The following is a 24,905-nucleotide window of genomic DNA, read 5'->3' as shown; positions in this document are numbered from 1 at the left end:
TATTGTGCTGTGCTGATAGCGAGTTCCCGTCGTCTGCCATGCCAACCACCGAAACCAATTGCCTGAGGGTATTACACAGGAGATCTTCTCGAATCCGACGTGAGCAATTTGTACCAGTTGTGCTGTAGCACTTGAACCGTTAACATGTTACGAATTTTGAGGTGCCGTGATAACTCATCCCTTCGGATGTTTTCCCGAGCTAAACATGTGAGTGGAATTTATAGATTTGGAAAGTCTTATTATACCGAAAATAGAATTATTATAAATAGATAGTGACTATTTTTAGCTAGAATAAACAAAAAGTGTGTTGATTTGATGTGTTCAAAAACTTGAGGAGATAATAAACGCCACGTTTGCAATTGACCTTTTTCTATGTTCGGAATTCGAAAATGAAATTATTTTTATATGAATTAACATAAAAAAAGTCTGCTGGAATTTAAATTTAAAATTTAATAAATTAATTTAGTTTTGATTAGTTTACAAAAAAGTAATTGTTAAGCAAATAATATGTAGTTTTGAATATTATTGTTCATTAAGTACATAGACCATTTGTTTGAAATATTAAAAATTCCACGTGTTACTATTAACTTTCTAATAAGTGCGGTTTACCACCTTCACAGACGGGCACAGTGATAGCGATTCGTCGCGAAGATCAATCAGTATGGGAGCGACGAGCCTCCTTCAGTCCAGCTGGCGTAAAGAAGCTCATCAAGCAGGGCGTTAAGGTGATAGTTCAACCGTCCAATCGACGAGCCTACCCAATGCAGGTGAGTGTCGTGTTAGATAAATACAATCCGTCGTCAAGCGTCACGTTCGGCAACATCTTGTCATGCGGTAATTTTCCACTCCAGACTTGCGGGGGACCTGCGTCTGTTGATAAGTGTTTTGGCCAATTGTATCAGTTCAAGTACAGCATTATTATGGAGCGATAAGGCAGAATAATATGTTTTCTTCTTCCATTCCATCCTCATAAGCATCGGCGATAGCCAATAAAAGTGTCTCGGACGACGAATGCACGCTGCTTGTTGTTGTTGTTGTGTCATAAATTCAGCCGTGGTAGCAAGATAGGGACATGGTTTTTTTCAAAAAGCAGCACTTGGTCCGCACAAACGAGTTCACGTGTTTGCAAATTAAATGATTTCAACTCTCACCAAGGCTGAGGCATAACCTGTTCTTACTAGTAGTGTAATGCAGGACTCAAGAATGCGGAGGGATATGCGCGCACATAATTGAGCGGGGGAAGGGGGTGCGTGGTAGCTATGTTAATGCTGAGTGATACATAATTTGCAGACTTTTTATACAAAAATTGACACAGTAACTGAAAATTGATACTTTTTGCGTTCGTGTCTAAATAATTCTGCTTCTACTATTGGCGTAACTAGCCCCGATGTCTAGGGGGGGCTATAGCCCCTTCATCTATTTTCTGTATTTTGAGGATCTTTTCAAAAATTATAGTACATTTACAACGACTCAAATTGATTGCGTATGGCTATTGCGTCTAAATGTAGTAGCGCTCGGTTTGGCCCCGCACACTTAAAGGACAATATGTGGTGCTTGTCATAAGACGAGTTTATACCATCCCATTGAATTCCACCACTTAATTGTATCTTGACAGATACGTATTTCGACACTCAACAGTAAGGCCGTCTTCAGTGTTGAGGTCGAAATACGTATCTGTCAAGATACAATTAAGTGGTGGAATTCAATGGGATGGTATAAACTCGTCTTATGACAAGTGAAGACATTCCACTAAAAAGCTCAAAATAATATTCTTATCAATATGTGGTGGATCGCCGTCAGGTTCCCAAAGGTAGTGGATTTTTTTGTATATCTCATAAATAATCTCAAATGAAATAAAAATGCAACATTCCGCCAAGGATTCAGATGGGAATCCTTTAGTAATTGTTACGGAAATGTTCCAGGGATTCTGACGAGAATCTCCAAAGATTTACCGTTTATTTAAGCATACCGAAGGGAACCTCCAGGAATTTTGAAGTCAATCCACTAGGGATTCCGACAGGAATGTTCCAGGGAATTCGAAGAGAATGTTCCAGGGATTTCAAATCCTTCCGAAATGTCGACGAAAATCTTGCAGGTATTGAGACGGGAATCTTTCAGGAATTCCAACGGGAATATTGCAGGGATTCCGACGGAAATGTTTCATGGTGTTCATTGATAATCTTCTAGGGATCCTCCAACCTTCAGGAATTCCGACAGGTTTATTCCAGGAATTTTAACACGAATGTTCCAGGGATTCGGACGGGAATATTCGAGAAAATCCGCCGAAAATATTTCAGGGATTCCCGATGAGAATCCTCCAGAAATTCCAACGGGAACATTCCAGAGATTCCGTCGGAAATCCTCCATGAATGTTCCAGGGTTTTCGTAGGCAATGTTCCAGGGATGTAGAAAAAAATTGTAGAAGGATTCCAAAGCAATCTGTCGAGGGATCCGGAAGTAAATCATCGGGAGGAACTTCGATTCCGAAGGGAATCTTCCAGGGATGTTGAAGTAAATCATTGAAGAATTCCAAAGCAAATTTAGAAGCAAATTTACGAGAGATTGTGAAACAAATCCTCCATGGATTATGAAGGGTTTCCCCCATAGATTCCCAAGGGTATCCCTCAAGGAGTCCAGTGTGAATTCTTTAGGATTCCAGTTTGAATCCTTCGATGATTCTGAAAGGAATTCTTCAGAAATTCAAATGAGAATTTTTCTCGTATTGTGTTGGTAATTCCTCGCGAATTGTGATGAGAACCTTTCTCGATTGCTGAAGGGAATTGTGGAGATTATCATGCTAGGCAAGCGGAAGTCTGCTGGAAAACTGTCACTCCAGTCCGTGATTGACGACCACATGTCTTTGGCTGCTGGTGAAGTACCACTATTGTTTTGATTGATATTTTGGTGACTCTCCGTTGTATTTCATATCAAGCTTACTTTGATACTTTCAAATCAATTAGATGTTGTCTTTTCATAATATTAACACCAAGTGCAATTTAACTGACACACAGCGGAATCTTTCTCATAAATGAGAAACAAGCTCATTTATCTTCCACTCATTTCGTTATGATAAGGTGAATATGGGTGATAACAATTTTGTCTTCAAACTTTTTCAGTAATTCATTATGCTATATGTTAAAATTTGATATCACTGTTATTAATTAACGACTGGAAAAATTGTTGCATCAAGGATCTGGCTTTCTCAGTCTCTGGGTTGATCAAAACGGCTATATTTTGAATTGCCCGACGTTTCGGCAGGATGTATTCTGCCTTTTTCAAGGGAAAATTATCAGTCAACCGTTTTTCGTTTTAAAAGATATGTCTGTTTCATGTTTTTGGGCTTCTTGTATATTTTTTAAAACGAAAAACGGTTGACTGATAATTTTCCCTTGAAAAAGGCAGAATACATCCTGCCGAAACGTCGGGCAATTCAAAATATAGCCGTTTTGATCAACCCAGAGACTGAGATAGCCAGATCCTTGACGCATTGATATCACTGCTAACTGACTTTTCAAAACCTAGGGGGGGCTAATATTTTTCTAGGGAGGGCTTAGCCCCCTCTAGCCCCCCCTTATTTATGCCAATGCTTCTACTGTTCAATAAGTCCTCCCTTGGTAGAATGAAATAGTGGTTTGTATTTAATAGGACCAGAGCGATATCAATGATACCAAAATAACGTATAATATGAATAAACTTCATACCAAAACTAAAAAGTGTGTTTGCAGTATTTGTATTGCAACAAATAAAAAAAATAGCCACGAATATTAAATCGTCTGCTTTCCCTTGAATGAACTATTTATATTCATAAATTCTATTTTGATTGAAACGTGCAAAACATCATATTCATTCCAGTGCACAGTGGCTAAAATCGTGTTTCGAGCGCGTTTAATTAATAGTATCTTTATTATGCAATTTAGCGCAATGGTGTCTTCGAGACATTTTATCAGTAAGTTTATGCGATTCTTTAGAGGTATTCAGTTTACTGATCAATCCCCCTAAAAGTGAGATGAAAAATTTATTTTTTCCACTTCACAACATATAAGGTTTGATTCTTCATAAAAGTTGTAGCAAAAGATCTCCTGAAAAACTTTGCCGAAGACACCAAGTTCGTAATTCCATTACTTTTGGAGACTTTTTACGTTTTATGCGGACAAACCCTTAAAATGTGTTTTTTCATCATATCTTTTTCACTTTAATTTATACATTTTGTGCATGTTCTAGAAAGTTTTAGATAATATTAAAATACGCCGTTTGGTGACTATTGTGACTTAAAAACTTTAAAAATAAAAAAGCTATAACAGTTTTATTGGATTTTGTCATATTCAATATAACTACAATTTGACAAGGGGCAAATTGTGGCAGTCAATCTCATACGCATAACAAAGTACAAGTAATGAACTTTAAATTATTACCTGAACTGTAGAGTTGTAAGCGAATGTAAGGAATGTTTCATCAAAAACCATTTCCTACTATTCAAGGTAGAAATCAATCACCCTTCAATGAGTTGATGAACTAATGCACCTCCATGTGCTTGGTTGCTTATACATCGAACATGCTCAAAACTTGTTGGCATAAAAATCAATAAATCTCCAAAAGTAAAGAAATTACGAACTCTGTGTTTTCGCCATCACGCTAAATCACATTATAAAGATACTATTAAATAAACGCGCTAAAAACTCGATTTTAGCCACTGTGCAGTGGCGTAACCATAAACAGTGATTCGTTGAGGATCGGTGGGTTGATTTTAAATGTAATTTGAGCTCAGGGCGTGATGATCTGAGCTCGAGGACATTATGAAGAAAGCTGTTCACAATAAACCATGAAAATATTTTTTTTGCATCCATGAGTCGATATCGAGTCATAGATCATCGGACCTGCTGGGATCCTTGGCGATGCACGGATACATCATTGAGGACTTGGTTAATCGGGTAGATCCAGCGCCGTACACGTCGTGTTCGAATATGTAACTTCAATGTACCTTGGATTTTTCTTCACCAAAAGTTAGGTTACATTCCAAACTATCGAATGAAGGTTGTTTCAAAATATTTTTTTGAAATTTTGTTTGCCTTTTTGCCTTGTACAAAAAGTTGTACCATTTCACCTCGAAAACGAACTTTTTATAGAAGTCCTGCGATCTTTTGCGGATTTAATCTAGGGAGAAAACTTATGTTCCGCCAATTTTGATAAATCTTAGCGAAACTTCCGAAGGAATACCTGAAGCAGTTCCTGAAGGAAATTCTGGAGAAATGCAGAATTTTTTATTCGTAAAATCCTTTGAGAATTTCTTCAGAAATTCTTTAAGGAATTCTTCCCTTTAATAAAACTATACGAAATAGCTGAATTCTATCCAATATTTTTTTGGAAGAATTCTTGCAGAATTTTACTGTACTGAAGAAAGGAATAGTTTCTGATGGGATTCCTAAAGGCATTTCCGAAGGAGCACTGAAAAGACTATCCGAAGGTATACCTGAATTAATTCCCGATGGAATGTCGGGAAGAAGTTATGAAGGCATTTCCAACAACATGTTTGAAGGATTTTCTTATAGAATTTTCAACGGAATAGTCGAAGATTTCCTAAAGGGATTTCCGAAGAAATTCCAAACGGAATTTTGGAATGATTCTGTTAAGGATTTCTTAAACGTATTTCTAAAGAAATTTACAAATTATTTCCTAAAGGAATTCCTAAAAAAATCGAAAGAATTTTAGAAAGAGTTCTCAAAGGATTTTCCAACGGTATTTCTGGAAAAAATCTAAAGGAATTTCCCAAGAAATGTTTGAAGGACCTCCGAATTTCTATACGAATGTTCTATAGAAAATATGAAAAAAAAAACCAGATCAATCCACCTAGCGTTGGTGGTGCCTTTCTCGCGCATTAAAAAAATAAGAAAAACACATAAGAGAGGTCGAAATAGCACTTTAGGGGGATAGATTTTACTTTTTCCATCAATTCATATGCATTTGCGGTCATTTGAATGCATTGCTGCAATATCTGAGAAATTATTTTTTTTTGTTTCTGAAGGGGGGACCCTTGGCAGAAAAACAATGTTTTTTCAATAACTTTGGAACGCAATGACCGATCGAGCCGATTTTCAATAGGAAACAACTAGACCGCAACCCGCGTCGACTGAAACCGCGGCGAGTAAATCAAATAATGCTAAGTACCAAAAAGTGTTTCTCACATTTTTGTACTCACACACACCACGATGTGTTTATTAAATTCGCCAGAGGCAATGGAGCAGGAGGTACCATAGAAGCAGAGAGCAAAAGTGATGCAGCAGTTGCAACTCCCCCTTGCCATATTCACCGACTGGAAACGAAAACGCAGCAGCATCTACAAAGAAACACACACAATGCACTTAAGTATCATTTTTTATTCATATTTTTATTCTCTATTTTATTGGTTTTTCGAGAGTGTGTGTGTTTTTTTTAATTTGTTTTTTTTTTGCTCTTCAGTATTCTTTCTTATGATTACCAACTTTCACGTAATGAATCATGTAGCACCTTCGTCACCTTCAACGGAGGACTTGGTATCGATGATAGCAGAATTTGGCGGCAAATCCGGTAGCTGTTTCAGGTCTTCCATCAGTTGGAAACAAAAAGGTCTTGCGTGGCAACAATTAAATCTATCAACCTGCTGCATAACCAACAAGACATTGCGCCTACATATCTGAAACTTTGAGAATCGGTGATTGAAGACAAAAATATATTTGAAATCAAAAGGAGAAGAATTTTATCATGCAAATCTTACTGCTTCTGGCATTCATATTAGCGCCGTTAATATACGAAATGTGGAATTCGTAAAGTATTACAAAATCTCCCTTTTTTGAAGTACTATATTCTATTAGTTTTCAGGAAGTATATATACTTTTCAAATGCCTTTCCTTTTTTTCTATCATTTGTTTTATAAAAAAAATCAAACGGACGGCGACATGTTATGTGCAAAGAAATTCCGTGGGAAATATTAAAACTGTATTAAAACTGTGCCAATGAACCTTCAGATTTTTTTTTAATTATAAACTTGCGTTTGCGCTATATGAAAATATGAACTGATTTTTGGGTTATTTGGAACAGATTTATTTTCTCACAATTTTTAGAAAACGACAAAAAACTGTTTTTGAACAAATTGACACCGAATCTTTCAATTTATTCGACACAGATCAATAGTTGTTGGTAATACTCAACGCACTGGCAAACTTTCAGTTTGGAAATGGCAAGCAGTGCTACATAATCTCCGTAATCTTCAAAGTGCGTGTACATATGTAATTTCTCAAGCAAATGGAAAAAATCATACATTTCTGAACTAATTCCACTTTTTTTTTGTTAGAATACGTATTTTTGGACGATAATTCAAAAAATACAGATTCATATTAATCAAAACAATTATGTTATTATGTATGATACTGCCATCCGTCTTTTTATTTCATCTTTTCAGAAATCAAGAAGCATATTTCTTGATCTTTGAACCAGAATGAAGCATATTTCCCGATCTAAACCAGAACATCTCTTGAAGAGCTATTGGTCTTCGATTTCTGCGGGCATTAAACTAAAACGAGCTGGCGTTGAAGAAAGGTCCAGGACATGGAATTAAAACTTGGTGAGAGAATTCCATTATATATATTTTAACCAAATTATATTGAAACTATATGATTATATACCATAAAAAAACCATCAGGGCACCCGATTGAAGCGATTTGGATAGGAAGAGTGGAATCGCCAACTTCCTGTTGTTAACATCTCGTGGATAGAGGGCGGGCTCTTCTCCCCATCTATTGGGTCAATCTGGGAAACGAGGGCTAAATTATAATATTGTATGTACGAACTTTCTTCTGGAAGGAGATTCTCTATTCATCCCGTGGATTCGCATAAGTGTCTCTGCTTATGGAACCACCCCACCCATTTTTGGCCCTTCATACAGGAGTTTGATGAAATACAAACAATAGTATAATCATGATCAAATCGTTTGTCAGGTATGGCCAGTGCTATCGGCAGGTGCCTTGCTACAATAGATGGTAGTATCATCATCATCATCATCATCATCACACACACACACACACACACACACATACAGACATCACCTCAATTCGTAGAGCTAAGTCGATTGGTATATAACACTATGGGTCTCCGAGCCTTCTATCAAAAGTTTGGTTTTGGAGTGATCCTATAGCCTTTACGTATACTTTGTATACGAGAAAGGCAAAAACTTAGGAATGCACGGAGGAGTTTCTATTTTTTTATGTATTCCTGAAAGAATTTCTAATAAAATTCCTCATTTATTCAATTTCTTAAGAATAAATGGATTCCTAAAAAAATCCATAAAAATGTCTAAATCAATTTCTGAAAAAAAAAACTTACGAGAATTTTTGAAACCTAAAGAAATTTTCAAAGGAATTCCGAAATAATCTCCCAAAAATTTTTTGAAGGGATTTCCGAAAGAATTTCCAAAGTATTTCTCACAGGTATTTCTGAAGGAGTTTCGGAAGGTATTCCCGAAGAAATTTCAAAAGCAATTCGTAAATGTGTTTCTTAATGAATTAAAGAATTCCCTAAATAATTCCAGGTGGAAGTTTTGAATTCCGAAGGAACTCCTGAGGTAAATTCCAAAGTGATTACTTAAATTCCTTCTTTCAATTTTCGAAGCATCAACCGGAGGAATTTGAAAATTAATTTTTAGATTTAGTTTCAAAGTTGTTTGCGGAGGAGTTTTCAAATGAATATCTGTAGGAATTTGAAGCAATGCTCAAAGAAATTGTTGCAAATATCTAAGAATGACGGAAGTTCCTTCAGGAATTCTTTCAAAAAGGAATTTCTTGGAACTTTGTTCTATTATTTTGGATTTCCTGGGAGAATTTTTTAAATATTCCTCAAGGAATTGCCGAAGGAATTCTTGCAGAAATTTCCGGAGGTCGTAAGATTTTTTTAAAAGAAATTCCTGAAGAATTTCAATTAACCTTCCTATTGGATTAGAAAAAAGTTACAAATTATGCATTTTTCATCACGATCACAAAAATTCAAATTTCAACCGATTTTCAATCTTTAGGCACCAAACGAAAGCTGTAGGTTCCTAGAACAAGACTATGGGGCGATACATCCAAATTAACCTCTCTAGTCCTCGGGGAACCTGTACTAAAAAAGTACTGTATGAACTTCTCAATTTGGCAACTAATTTTCGAGTTTCGTGTTATGACACATAAAATTGCTTGCAAATATGCGCTCTGATGATCCTGACTGTATTCGCTATCTTTTATACGTCATTTCTTGGCAACATCCTAACATTCCTTTCTTGGAACATCCTTAAAAGTGGCCAATTCTAAAAGTTCATCCCAGAGCTTCGCGATTTTTTCGTAACCACTAATTCTGGCGAATTGTGGGTGCAATCAATAGTAAATGTCATCTGTGACTCTGTGACCTCCAAATGTCTCAGAAATGGTCCTTCCGAAGCACTGGAACCGTAAAAATACCCAATTCCAAAAGTTCGTCCCAGAACTTCGAGATCGTTTAGAAATAATCTATCCTGGCGAATTATGGGTATCAATATTAAAAATCTTCTGTGACCTCCAAATGCTACAGAAACGATCCTCCTTAAGATCTGGAACATCCGTAAAAAGGCCAAATCAAAAAATTCATCCCAGAGCTTCGCATTTTTTTGTAATTATTTATTCTAGCAACTTGTGGGTGCAATCAATAGTGAAAGTCTTCTTTGACCTCCAAATGTTCCAGAAACGGTTCTTCGGAAGATTTGGAACATCCGTAAAAGTTGTCAGCTCCAAAAGTTCATCCGATATTTTCGTAACAATACATTCTGGCAAATTGAGGGTGCAATCAATAGTAAATGTCTTCTGTGACCCCCAAATGCCCCCGAAATGGCCTTACGGAAGATTCAGAGCATACGTAAAAGAGTTTCGCGATTTGTCCATAACCAATCATACCGACGGAATGTCTGTGCAATCAATTGTGAAAGTCTTCTGCGACCTACAAATGCTCTCGAACGGTTCTCTGGAAGATCCAGCCGTGAAAGTGACCGATTAAAAAAAATCATTCCAGAGCATCGCTATTTTATTCGTAACCATCCATACGGGCGAATTGTGTGCGCAATAAATTGTATTCTGAGATGACCACAAACGACCCTCCGGAAAATCCGAAACATTCGTAAAAGTGGCAAATTCCAAAAATTCATCTCAAAGGAAATTTTCGAAACTGTTTAAATCAGCGAATTGATTATACAACCAATAGTGAATGTCTTCTGTGACCCGAAATGATCACAATACGAAATACGAAATGACCACAAACATCTGTAAAAACCCAGATTAATCCATCTAGCGTTGGTGGTGCCTTTCTCGCATTTAGTTAAGACACCAACCTTATATGGGGTTTTAAATGGTTCGATGTATAATTTTCGTCATAACTTTTCTTTTCTTTTTTTAGAGCTGCGCATTTTTGTTAGCATTCATAACGGTGAATTATGAGTGGAGTCAATAGTGAAGGTCTTCTATGGCCTACCAAAATTAATTACAATCGATTTTTTTAGAAAACATTGGTAATGGCATGTTACGCTTGCTATTGACAATGAAAGTCCTCTTTCATCGCCATTACAAAATGATTCTCCGGAAAATTTTGGAACTTCCGTTAAAATGATTAATTCCAGAAGTTTATCCCAAAACTCCACATTTTATTTCGAAACCATACATAGCGGGGAATTCCTTCGAAGCTTCAGACGCTCCTCCGGAAGTTGGTCCAGGAGTTCCTCCGGTAATCCCTTCGGAAGTTCATCAAGTAATTCATCGGAAAGTTCCTAAAGACATTCCTCCGAAGATTCTTCCGCGAGTTGCTCTGGGAACTCCTCCGAAAGTTCTTCCAAAAGTTCCTCCGGGAATTCCTCCAGAAGTTCTAAAGGAAGTTCTTCTGGGAATTCCTACAGAAGTTTCTCCGGGAATTCCTGCTGAAGTTCTTCCGGGAATTTGCTCCAGGAATTTGAAGTTGCTCCGTGAAATCCTTTAGGAATTGGCTTCTTTTGAGGATGTTCCGGAGTACCATGTTGGGGACATTAAGGGGTCACAGAAGACATTAACTATTGATTGCATACACAATTCGCCAGGATGTGTGGTTACGAAAAAATGCGATTTTTTTGAGATAAGCTTTTGGAATTGGAGACTTTTACCGGATGTACCGGATCTTTCTTAAGCATTTGGAGGTCACAGAAGACTTTCACTATTGATTGCACCCACAATTTGCCTAAACGGATGGTTACGAAAAAAATCGCAAAAATCTGGGATGAACTTTTGGATTTGGCCTCTTTAACGGATGCTCCGGATCTTCCGGAAAGTCATTTCGAGAGCATTTGTGGGTCAAAGAAGACTTTCACTATTGATCGCACCAACAATTTGTCAGGATGGAGAAAAATCACGAAGCTCTGGGATGAATTTTCGGAATAGGCTTTTTTACGGATGTTCCGGATCTTCGGGATGACCGTTTTTGTGTCATATGGAGGCCACAGAAGATTTTCATTATTTATTGCATTCATAAAACAATTACGAAGCTCTGGGATGAAGTTTTGGAATTGGTTATTTTCACGGATGTTTCAGATCTTCCGAAGGACCGTTTCTGGAACATTTGGAGGTCACAGAAGATTTTCATTTTGGTTTACATTCATAATTCGCCAGGATAGATTATTACGAAACAATCGCGAAGCTCTGGGACGAACTTTTGGAATTGGCCATTTTTACGGATGTTCCAGATCTTCCGAAGGGCCGTTTCTGAGACATTTGGGGGTCACAGAAGACTTTCACTATTGATTGCATCCACAATTCGCCAGAATGGATGGTTGCGGAAGAAATGCGATGCTCTGGGATGAACTTTTGGAATATGCCTCTTTTACGGATGTTCGGGATCTTCTGGAGAACCATTTAGGGAGCATTTGGGGGTTGCAGAAGACTTTCACTATTGATTGCACGCATAATGTGCCAGGATGGATGGTAACGAAAAATCGGACATTTTACGGATGTTCCGGATCTTCCGAAGGATTGTTTTTGGGACATTTTGAGACTCCCACTATTGATTGCACCCTCAATTGACCAGAATGGATGGTTATGAAACAATCGCGAAGCTCTGAGGCGAACTTTTGGAATTGATCATTTTTACGAATGTTCCACTTTTACGGATTTTCCGGATCTTTGGGCACGGTGTCTCTATGGGGAGATATTATTTTTCAAAAATCAGTATCTCTGAAATACCCAACACGCGAAAGTATAGTCTCTCCTCTTTCATATAGTGGGTAAACTAAAATGTTCTATTGGGGGATCTAGAACAATTTTTATTTTTTTCACTATTTTGGGTGCAAAATCCATATAAATCTCAAATGATAGCCGATTTAACCCTCCAAAAAATGTATGGAAAAATGACCCCCGATAGAACATTTTAAAAATGGACCTTCGTGAAAGAGGAAAACCTATACTTTCGTGTAGTGTGTATTTTAGAGATACTGATTTTTTGAAAAAAAAGCCTCTTCGGACAAACACACCGTGTGGGAGGACCGTTTCTGAAGTATTTGGATGTTACAGAAGATTTTCATTATTGATTACATTCATTCACCAAGATAGATTATTACGAAACAATCGCGAAACTCTGGGACGAACTTTTGGAATTGGATCGTGATGAAATCTTGGATCCAAATGGACCCCAATGCACAATGTGTCATTTTTTGTGGCTCCTCTTCTAGATGTTCTCAGAGAATCTTAGTTTCCGAAAGTTAGAAAAAGTCAGAATTTTGCAGATTTTTATCTCGTTGCGTTACAAAGTTACAGCGTTGTTTTGGGTGTGCTTGGGTCGAAATAAACCCCAAAGCACATAGGTAAATATTTGCATGAGCATGAGCATTATACCGCACAATTCGTAGTTGCTACTCCGTGATGGACTGAACTTGCGAAATTATACAGAGAACACAATGAATGGGGCTTGGGATTAGCTACCCATTCTCAATGTACACGTTTCGGGAGCTCAAATATACGGGAGCCAGCTACGTCCTTACGGTCATATAGGAATGGAAGGATTGTTAGTCCGACTCTCGTTGCTACTAGAGACCGATTTTACCTCTGCATCTCCACGATTGTCTTGGGATAGGATATCGTTTTAGTTACAAAGGATAATTTATCTGTATTCACTTTGGTAAGCGATACGATCTATGGGATGGGAAATAACACTAACTCGAGTTAAAAGGTAAAACATGCACACCCGGTGGTGAAAACTGAGGAGATTCGCGTTTTGGACGACCGCACGGAAGCGCAGCACTCTGTACTCAATATGGCTATAGCAAACTATTGAAGAACGCGCTTTTTTCGACCGCGCGCGACATGCGCATGAGCCACCGAACACAAGATAGATATTTTATTTCTTTCCCGACAACTAAAACACGCACTGCTCTTACTTGTTCGATGGCTACTCTTATTACCGGCCGCGCAATGCAGAACACAATATTTCGGATGATCGCGCGATAGTTCTGCTATTCACTGGCACAAAGCAGAACAAAATTTCGGTGACCAGCCGATCGTTTTGCTTTCCGCACAAAGCAAAACTTAATTTCGACGACCGGACGATCGCTCTGATTACTGGAGAATCTGAAACACGAGAAATCACGCACTGAAATGATTAACTTTATTACCGTCCGCGCAATGCAGAACACAATATTTCGACAGATCACGCGATCGTTCTGCTGTCCGAAACAAGAAAAATAACGCATTGCACTGATTTTTATTACCGGCCGCGCAATGCAGAACACAATATTTCGGCAGATCACGCGATCGTTCTGCTGTCCGAACCAAGAGAAATCTCTGACGAGAACCAGCCAAGGGCTGAATCCTCTCTACTAAAGAAATATATATATAAAAGAAATCTCGCACTCGCACGCGCGATCGTTCTGCTGTCCGAAACAAGAGAAATCTCGCACTGAACTGATTTTTATTACCGTCCTCGCATGGCAGAACACAATATTTCGGCCGATCGCACGATCTTTCTGTTGTCCGAACCAAGAGAAATTTCGTACTGAATTGATTTTTATTACCGGCCGCGCAATGCAGAACACAATATTTCGACCGCTCGCGCGATCGTTCTGCTGTCCGAAACAAGAGAAATCTCGCACTGAACTGATTTTTATTACCGGCCTCGCAATGTAGAACACAATATTTCAGCCAATCGCGCGATCTTTCTGCTGTCCGAAACAAGAGAAATCTCGTACTCTAGGAAGGTTAATAGGTAAATATTTATGCAGAAATTCTATTTAGATTTTTTTTTTCATAAAATCCTTTAGGAATTGCTTCGAAAATGCGTGCCGGAATTCCTCCGGGATCCTTAAGGAATTCCTTTTGAAATTCCTCTTAAAATTCCATTGGAAGCTTTTTTTATATTCCTTCAGAATTCTTTTTAATTTTTTTTAGAAAATTCCTTTAGGTTTTTTTACACATACACAGTACACATTTCGAGCTTAGATCTTTAATACCAATAGATATTGGCTGAATTAACCTGAAAACAACCCGACATTAGATCTGACTTTCACAGAACTTTTGCTCAATATCGACAAGACATTCGTCCGACGTAGGACATGCTTACAATCTCATTAACTCAATATTCTCCAATGCCACGGTAGAATTCAGTAACGACAATGCCTCTAGGTGATAAATTTAGACTCTGAATGTTCAAGACAATTTGTTAAATTATTTCGGAATAACTACCCAAATTAAAATTATTGTTCAAAGTGTACGTTATATCGGGGGGGAATGTACGCTATATCGAGAGACGTTATATAGAAGATAACTTGTCTTGTAATGCATTCAATTTATCTCGCTAAAGTATTATTTTGACTCCACTTCTGTCTGTTTTCTCATTACCGTCGCCGGGGGTGACAATGGGTCAAATGGGGTTGAGAATGTGTCACTGTTTCAAGTTCTTAGAATCCTTGTAGAATAGATTGAATGTATCTGAGGGCAAGAAGACTAAAATATAAGAGACCTTTTTGAACGATTTTTTGCTCTACGACCTCCAGACTGCCGGTGAGAGCGATGACCCATTCTCACCCCCCAGACCCATTGTCACCCCCGATGGCGGTACGTTTTTTCACATTATATTTACATGTTTTATATTCTGTCAACACGATTACAAGAAATTTGGAGGAAATGGGAAAACAATCAAATTTGTTTTAGCTCCAACAGGGCGGCCTCTATGATGTCTGCCAATTAGCAAGTTGCCATCGAATGTGTCACGCTACACCTAGTGTCTTAACGTCTTTACGGTCATATAAGACGGGAAGAATTGTTAGTCCTCTTGTTGCTACTAGAGACCGAGTATACCTCTGCATCTCCACGATTGTCTTGGGAAAGGACATTGTGTTAGATACAAAGAACAATTTATCTTGATTCACTTCGCTAAGCGAAGCGATCAATAAGATGGAATATAATTATGGACATTAAGAATATTTTACTCACTTTCCTTTCTAATGTGCATACCGTAAATACGACCAAACGCGCACAACTTAGTTTATTTATCGGCCGCACAACGTAGAATAAATTTTATATGATCGCATGATCATTCTGCATACCTGCCAACGTCAGCCACTTGATGATTTGCTGCTGAAACGCGATAGACGCCATCTATGCGAATACATTTTTTAAAAGGCTTCCTCCGACGAGTGCTGTGATTCGCCGATTTTTAACACTGCTTGTCGAAATAAATTTTTTCAACCGTTTAGCGTCTCGAATTCATTGCTCATTTAGTAGTTTGTTTAAAAACTTTGTTGAAGAGACGAAAAATGTGACTATTTGACTTATTTATAGTTAGAAGAATGATTTAAAGGAGGTTTCCACATAAAACGTGTTAAGTTTGTTATATAAAAAGATAGAAACTCGACTTCCTCGTCAAAGTTGTTTGTAATAGAAACTTGCGAGCTTTTGCAATTAAGGGAGTAATTACAAGTGGAAATACCTCTAAAATATGGATAATTTATGAGATAGCTTTTGTTGTATGTGAGATGGAATGTTACAATGTTCAGCAAAAACATGTGTTTTTGCTTGCTTGTAAAAAAGACGAAAAATATGAAAAACCATTGGCAAGAGTGAGAATTAATAATATGATTAAACAGGGGTTTTGCCATAAAACGTATTAAGTTTGTTATATAAAAGAGATAAAGCCTCGGCATGTTCAGCAAAGTTGCTCGTAAATAGTATTTGCTACTACTTTGTTGAAGACACCGCGTGTCCATCTCATTTTGGTGAAATCCTTTACTTCCTAGATTAGAAGCAACTATATTAGAATTTTAAATCTATTGTATTTTTTTTTTATTTGAGTGATTTTTCAAATATTGTAGAGGTAATCAATATCTATTGCAATTTATTGACACCGATTTCAATTGATTCTGCCAAATTTTGTTCTTAGAGAAAAACGATTATTCTTCGTAAAAATGCACGTAATTGCCAAGAAGGACGATTTTCGGATTAGTTGTATATTATCTCAAGAGATATCCACAGCAAAACAACTGTACTAATCCACATAGCTCAAATTACTGTCATTTATTAATAATGGATTTATAAATTTATCAACTTACTTCCTTGGAGTATTGATCATTTGAACAAACCCAATCATCGCCACTCACCTCATAAGACACGTTATCTCTGAATAACCCACTTATCAACTGATTTGAGGCGCTTGTCAACAGCCCTCAGATTGTGCACAGTTTTGCAAAAATAAAAACACGGAAAATAAGCTACAGTTACCGAGCAGTACGCGCTTTTTTTAACAATGTGGACAGATGAATGGACTGTATCGTGTACAGCCGTATGTATGGCATGTTGAGAGCAACTGCGATAAGCGAACTCATTTGGATTTTTGATTATGGTTTATTTTTGCAAACCCGGACCAATAAAATGTTCGTAAACTGATGTATGGTCCAAATATAGGTAAATTTTTTCATTTGCATTTTTTCAATAGCTGCGTTTCGTCTTGATTGCTCACTTAGAAAATGTTTACAAGCCTAGTTAAATGATTTCGCCTGGAGGTGTGACTGTTGTGACGCCAATATCCGTACCCTGAAGTAATGAACAGTCCATAAAGCAATAATATCAACTAGATTACATTTCGCAAATGACAGGCATGATAACAGAGATTTACGAACAACGGAAAAAACAAGGTCGACAATTGACGAAGTTTCTGTTCTGATTGCAGGCTTATCTTAACGCTGGCGCCACTGTCCAAGAAGATATCAGCGAAGCTTCCGTCATCTTTGGCGTTAAGCAGGTCCCCGTGGACGCACTCATACCACAGAAGACCTACTGCTTCTTCTCGCATACTATAAAGGCACAGGAATCCAATATGCCCCTCCTGGATGCCTGTCTGGAGAAAAATATTCGCCTCGTCGACTACGAGAAGTTGATGGACCGAAATGGGCAGCGATTGGTAGCGTTCGGCAAATACGCCGGAGTAGCTGGTATGGTTAATATTCTACATGGACTCGGCCTGCGATTGTTGGCCCTGGGCCACCACACACCTTTCATGGTATTGTTTTCTAGATCTTAGGTATTATATAACCAGCAACACAAATCATCTGTTTCTTTTTAGCACGTAGGACCAGCGCATAACTACCGTAATTCATCAATGGCTCGACAAGCAGTTCGGGATTGTGGATATGAAATCGCACTTGGCATGATGCCCAAATCAATTGGACCGTTGACGTTCATCTTCACCGGATCTGGAAACGTCTCGCAAGGGGCACAAGAAGTCTTCCAAGAGCTACCCATTGAGTATGTACCGCCGGAAAGTTTGCGCAAGGTTTCAGAACATGGCAGTCAGAACAAGCTATACGCATGTGAAGTGAGTCGATCCGATCATCTGGAACGACGCGACGGTGGCGGATTCGACGCCGTTGAATACGATCAGTACCCCGAGCGATATATTTCAACGTTTAGTACAAACATTGCACCTTACGCCTCAGTTATCGTGAATGGCATCTACTGGGCTGTCGGAGCACCAAAACTTATTACCATTCCTGATGCAAAGAATCTTCTTAGGCCTGCGAACACTCCATGGTTACCAACCAGTCGGGGTGCTCCTGCACTACCACATCGCATGCTGGCCATCTGTGATATCTCCGCTGATCCCGGTGGTTCCATTGAATTTATGAACGAGTGCACCACAATCGATACGCCATTCTGTTTGTACGATGCTGATCGCAATAAAGATCAAAAGAGCTTCAAAGGACCGGGCGTATTAGTATGTTCGATTGATAATATGCCCACTCAACTGCCAAGAGAATCCACCGACTTCTTCGGAGATCTGCTGTATCCGTATGCTTTGGATATATTGCAAAGTGACGCATCTAAACCTCTTGAATCACACAATTTCTGCCAGCCCGTTGAAGGGGCCATCATATGCAGTAATGGAAAGCTTACTCCCGGATATGAATACATCAACGAACTACGCGAAGCCAACTTTCGATCACGACATAAAACTGAAGGATCGTGCGTTGGAAAGAAGCGAGTGTTGGTTCTTGGAGCTGGCTTCGTATCGGCACCTTTGGTGGAGTACCTTCACCGGGAGTCTAATGTCATTATCAAAGTGGGTTCACAAATCAAGGAAGAAGCCGACCGGCTAGCTAATCGCTACCAGGGAATTGAATCGGTTTACATAAACGTTGCAGATGAGAGTACAAATTTGCAGAATTTATGCGAGGAAAGTGATGTTGTGGTTTCGTTACTGCCGTATTCGTTGCACGGGCTGATTGCGAAACACTGCGTTGCCGGTAGGACTCATTTGGTGACGGCTAGTTATTTGAACGACGATATCAAGGCACTAGATGAAAGTGCCAAGGAGGCGGGAGTAACTCTCATGAACGAAGTTGGCTTGGATCCCGGCATCGATCATTTGCTGGCCCTGGAATGCATACACGAAGTACAAGAAAAGGGTGGAGTAGTCGAATCCTTCGTGAGCTTCTGTGGTGGGCTACCTGCACCAGAATACTCAGATAATCCCCTGCGATACAAGTTCTCGTGGTCGCCTCGCGGTGTTCTTCTGAACACACTTTCTGCTGCCAAATACCTGAGCAAGGGACAAGTGGTAGAAATCTCCGGAGGTGGTGATCTAATGACGGCTCCACGTGATCTCGACTTCCTGCCCGGATTCGCACTGGAAGGATTCCCTAATCGTGACTCCACCAAGTACCAAGATTTGTATGGCCTCCCAGGGGCGCACACTCTCATTCGAGGAACAATTCGTTACAAGGGTTTCTCGGACAGTATCAAACCAATGCAGCTCCTAGGTCTAATTGACCCCAATCCCCATCCAATGTTGCACCCGCATGGACCGGAGATAACCTGGAGGCAGCTAATCATCAACTTACTCGGAATGCAAGATGCCGACATGTTCTACGAAAACTTGAAACACAGGTTGGCCGAACGTGTGGGTAACATGGATGGTATTGAAGAACTTGGATTACTGGATGACAACAAAGTGGTTAAAATGGGAACTCCCTTGGATACATTGAGTCATTATCTCTCGGGCAAACTTGCTTTTGGTTAGTTTAAAAATATTTTATCAGCCTGAACCGAACTAATTCGACACCATATCTATCCATATATAGAGCCAACAGAACGCGACTTGATTGTTCTCAGGCATGATGTGGGTATTCGTTGGAGCGACGGCCGACGGGAGCAGCGAGGAATTAACTTCGTAGCATACGGCCAACCTTCCATCAATGGAGGACACTCGGCAATGGCTGTTACTGTCGGATTCCCAGCAGCCATCGCTGCGAAGATGATTCTAGATGGTAAGGACGAATTACGCAATATTGAATTATATCTAAAAAAAATGCTGTGTTCTGATTATTTTCAGGTGAAATTCAACAACGTGGAGTTGTACTACCGTTCGCCTCGGACATTTACAGAACTATGCTGGCGCGATTGGAAAATGAAGGATTGGTTGCAAACACGACGTCAAAGTTCTTATGATTTGAACTTTTAGATAGCCTACATCTCAGTATCGATAATGAATTTGATTTTCTGTTGTTGTATGGAGCCGGTGCTTCGTATGAAGTGTGCGAAAATATGAATGTTGTTATAAATAAGTTAAGTGAAAACCTTATAGCGAATAAAGAAGATAAAGAGGTACCTAACTGCATACTTGGTTCTTGGTTGGTCACAGCCGACAGTGTCGTCATTACACCGTGCCTAATGCAGCGGTTGTGGTGCTACCAACGGCGAATCGAATATCTCTCCAGCCATCTTCAAGAGATGTTGCACCTAGCTGCTCTTCTGTTTGAAGTGCCACTTCCAGCTGCTCTTCCGTTGAAAGTGTCACTAGTCTACCATCTTGTAGCCGCCAAAAGTTTAACCGCGGCGTTCGACTTCGATGCCTATCGTATGTATGCTCCACCTGACGCTTCTTTCTCGTCGTCGGGTTGCCTTTCGTGTGGGCAGTGCACGTTGATGATGCTATAGTTGAAGAAACGGCCTTGTAGATCCTTGCGTTAATTGGGTGCCATCAAATCACGCGTTGGCGTATCTTGCCCAGCACTATGAAGCCGGTTCTCATCTCGTTGGTGGTGCCACAGCTTTGGTAGAAGGTAGCCGCTCGATGCCCGCTTTTCCACACTTACTGTTCTGACCGTCAAATTCCCTGCAGCGCCACGACGTCGAAGTTGCGGAGATGTAGGTAATTTATCATAGATTATCCTTTCACAACCTGCAACTAGCAACTTGCAGTTCCATGTTCCAAGCTTCCAATCGTGATCCTTTATTCGTCGCCTAGGTGTTTGCCGATTACATATATCGATTACTATCTGGTCGGGATTCAGCCAAAGCACACCAAGCGCCAACATAAACCTTCTTTTATCAGATTTAATTGATCGCATATCGTATTGGACATCCCTCAACCCTATAACTGAGGATATCCTACTTCAAATGTATGTTTAAATTTATATGAAACAATTTCCGTTATCCTTGAACGAATAAAATATCACAAGTCAGTCGAAAAGCCGCTTGGAGCGGTTTGGCTGAACCCCGACCATCTCTTATGTCGTTCGTAATTTTTGGTTTTACAGGCGCGTTATTGGGCCTGCGTAAACCTCCTGTCTCATCGGAGGGCCATTGTGGCAGGTATGTTTAGAGTCCCACCTAACACCAGAACTTGGGATTGTGCGCTTTGATAGGATACATGCAGCTTTTTTATATCCTTGGAGATCGATTGTTCAACTTTGAGAACGATTGCCCCAGTGCAGTGACTTGCCTTATATTCTCGAAACTTTTGGGAAACGTCTGATTTTTTTTAATTGGATATTCCACTGTACGATGAGTATGAATATGACGAAATAACGAGACCCATGCTGTCGGTGTTATGATGGGACCATACACATTCTTCCTAGGCATTGTTACGTCACATGCTCGTGTCAGGACATCGGATAACTCGTCGCCACTCAGTCAAAGAGTCCGATTTTTCCATCATAATGATTCCTCGAACAATTCAGGGTTGAAATGCGAGATACGCCATCCTAGGTCAACTGTATTGACCCATCTTGTGGTTCTATTAGGGGTATAATTGATCATAAACCGTACTTCATGATGATCGCTCGAAGTATACCCCTCTTGAACCCTCCATTCAGGGTTTACACCATTTACTTTGGCTTTTACGAAACCCTCATCGTCAGGAGATGAAACTATTTTTTGGATTGGGTACTTCCCGCATGTCCAGATTGACACTGTTCTGGACTTGTCCTGCCGTCCCCAGCAGGGATGCAATACGGGTCCGATAACAGGGCAACATCAGTCTTGTTCTCGTATACCAACCGTTGTAGCAACGCTTGCGCTGCCTCGCAGTGGTTGAGATTAAATTTAGCTACCTGCAAGTCCGAACCCGTTAGGAAGCCAGACAGGCCAGCCCACCGGATGGGTGTTTGTTGTCTACGCCAGCGCAGATCAAACACCTCAGTGCAGCCTGGAAGGTGTGAGCCTTGTGTCCTTCAGCTCCACACCTCCGGCATAGCCTACTCCGATCTGGACCCCTGCAGGTATATGACTTATGTCCAAAATCGAAGCACTTAAAGCCGGCTAACCCTAGGATAGGATGTGCCAATTAGTCAGTAAAAATCGTACCGATTTTCTGTCAAAATCGTACCGGTTGCTGATTGGGTGAAAATGACAATCGATTACTTCGATCGGCGGTATCACATTTTCAAAAGGGCAACTTGTTGTTACCCTGGCCGTGTTGCTGGGTAAATAAATTGAAATTTATGAAAAAATTCAAAAGTTTGATTTTTGATTTTTTGGGTAAAATTAATTTATGCTAGACTGCAAATGATGTATGCATGATTCTCAAGTGTTATGCTAATTCAAAACACTTGATTTGAAGCATTATTTATCAACTTTTTACCCATTTCACTATAAAACTCATCTAATTCCATGTTAAAACTTTTTTCTGATAGTACGTAGCATCTTTTACTACGAATAATGGAAGAACTGAACGAGAAAACATGAATTTGTTACATGTATTGTTCGGCAGATATTGCATAAAAATATTCGGAAGCACTGGCCACCACCTCGTCGAAGCAACCGACTGAGGAAACAACAAGGCAGTCGCAATTCAATTGCCACATCCCTATCCTAGGGCTATCCCACCTTCAATTTTGCCTTAACTAGCATCTTCTTGACATCAGCCAAGGGTACTTGGAATGTGGCAACCTGTTTCCGCTCGACCCTTCTTCAACCGAATTGTGGTATACTGAATTTCAACGCCACACTGATTTCTCAGTGCAGCCACCAGGTCTCCGGCCTTGGTTATTTCATCCACGCCCCGACACTGGACTACTTCTACTGGGCATATGGCCCTAACATGCACCCCATTATTCAGCACCTCTTCTGTCAACTTTTTATATGCAGCACTCTTCTGCGCAACATCCCGCTTCAGGGCGCGAATCATCTCACCCTTCTGCGATCTGCGGATGTAGTTGACATCCTCACCCATGCCAGCGAGTTTTTCATCGTTTCTCATGGCCCTCAGTACATCGGCGTAGCTTTTGCCCTCGGCTTTGACAATAATTGCCTCGCCTCTGTCCCTTCGACTACGGCCTTTCGCATACGGGCGTTACCCTTCTTGAGTAACGCCATCCATTTAGATCTCGACTGACGCTTCCTCTACCTTACCACGTTCCTCTCTGTCGCCTACCCCTGGCGACCTATGGGGCGACCGATTAAGGTCACTTTGTCTGGCAAAAGGATCCTCCTTGTTGTCGGACGCTTCACTTGATTTTTTGTGTTGATAAGACTTCGTAGCGATTGGATCCCCCTTGCAGCTGTCGTCGAATCCCACTGAAGAAGTCGCCTTTGTGATCCCATAGTTATCTATGCTTACCGAGGTAGCAGATAGGCCATGCGAGGGTTAACACTTGCATGTTAAGAGCCAGATCAGCGCTAGTCATGAATTATCATCTAAGCCTACTCGCTAGTTATCAAAACTGAGTTGCATGATTGGATGGCATGCACCGATAAAAATATGTTGTGATTTTAAATGTATTTTCATGCACATATTTGGAGCATGCAAATAAACGTAACATTCAATCGATCTCACTATTCTTTTAAATCAAAATAAATTTAAACGGTGCTTGCATGTAAAATTCCATCAAATTTAATTGAGTATCGAATGTTATTTCGTTCCATAGGATGAGCTGCAGTTTTACACGTCGTTGAATTTTCAAAATTATTTGCTGTGTGCTACAAGGCCCGCCACGGTTTTATGGACGGAAGACAGCCTATCCATTAGCCCACTCACCGTTTCAGGTGACACCCGCCCTCACTAAGAGAGTAGAATGTCTTGACTGTCTCGACGCATCCAAAATATAGCAATAACCAAAGCAAAGTCCTTTAACGCACGCTGTCAGAACCATAATTGATACTTAACTGGCATCAATCTCAATGCGCTCCCGTGGTGGGACGTCATATTGTCAGCTTCAGTATTGTACCGAGCTTGACGATATGACCAGATATACACAGTTCACTCTACTATAGAGTATCTATATCCCAACGTAGCAGGCAAAAATGAGGAATAGCACGAGAATCGAACATGAACCCGCTGAGTGAGAGCCTAACACGTATCCCTCAGCTATCTTCGTTTCTTAACCCTCTCCCGCCCATGGTGTCTGTGGTGCACCACCAAATTTTGCACCTTCTAACCTTCATCGAATTGTTTCAACAACAAAAAGGAATATTGGACACATCTTTATGGTTCCATTAGACTGGAAATATAATCAATTTTGAGTACAAATAGTGAAACTATTGAAAACAATCAATTAACTATTGATTTACAATCAAAAACTTTTTTTTTCGTTTTCCACTAATTTTGGCTATGCCAATTAACTTTTGTTCTAGCATTTTTCTCAAAGGTGATTCCTTCCTATTGAAATCTTTGAAAAAAGTCGTGGGCGGGAAAGGGTTAAACTTTCGAGCGATCACCGTCCTTAAAATGATATCCCAGATCATCTTCCGTCGTCTGTCATCAATAGTGAATGAGTTCGTGGGAAGCTATCAAGCAGGCTTCGTTGACGGCCGCTCGACAACGGACCAGATCGAGATGAATACATTACTAGGTGTTAAAATCTGCCAAATTCACGATTTAGTCATCTTGGATTTTAGTATGGGAGAGCCTGCGGGTTTGTTGTCGTTTTGCACTGAAAATGAATTTTTCACCCACGCCATCTTCTCTACCATAAACATGGCAGATGGAGGAGTTCCTAGTAGTCTACTAATCTTGGACCAGATCTTCACCGGATGGCAAATCTTCAAAAATGCCGTGAATACCAGATCCCAACGCACCATCTGTTCATCGATTTCAAGGCGATTATATGCGACAGTACAGACCACGTAGAGCTATGAAAAATTATGGACGAGAAC

At 39.9% G+C, this 24,905-nt stretch overlaps 1 protein-coding gene across 1 annotated transcript; it reads left to right on the top strand.

Moving 5' to 3' along the window:
• On the top strand, nucleotides 1–20,145 carry LOC134212693 (alpha-aminoadipic semialdehyde synthase, mitochondrial). Its single transcript, XM_062690769.1, has 6 exons — nucleotides 1–207; nucleotides 621–767; nucleotides 17,200–17,529; nucleotides 17,593–19,543; nucleotides 19,610–19,795; nucleotides 19,861–20,145. Exons 1-6 carry the CDS (start codon nucleotides 145–147, stop codon nucleotides 19,974–19,976), a joined length of 2,793 nt encoding a protein of 930 aa, XP_062546753.1. The 5' UTR covers nucleotides 1–144; the 3' UTR covers nucleotides 19,977–20,145.
• The last annotated feature ends 4,760 nt before the right edge of the window (nucleotides 20,146–24,905 follow it).

Source organism: Armigeres subalbatus, chromosome 2 (genome assembly GCF_024139115.2).
Source record: "Armigeres subalbatus isolate Guangzhou_Male chromosome 2, GZ_Asu_2, whole genome shotgun sequence".
Lineage (NCBI taxonomy): Eukaryota > Metazoa > Arthropoda > Insecta > Diptera > Culicidae > Armigeres > Armigeres subalbatus.
The sequence above is the reverse complement of the archived record's forward strand: the minus strand, read 5'-3'. Positions and strand labels throughout refer to the sequence as shown.

Coding starts and splice junctions, on each gene's coding strand:
- LOC134212693 (XM_062690769.1), top strand. CDS start 145: ATGTTACGAATTTTGAGGTGCCGTGATAACTCATCCCTTCGGATGTTT. Junction 768..17,199: donor GACGAGCCTACCCAATGCAG/GTGAGTGTCGTG, acceptor TTCTGATTGCAG/GCTTATCTTAACGCTGGCGC. Junction 17,530..17,592: donor GCCACCACACACCTTTCATG/GTATTGTTTTCT, acceptor GTTTCTTTTTAG/CACGTAGGACCAGCGCATAA.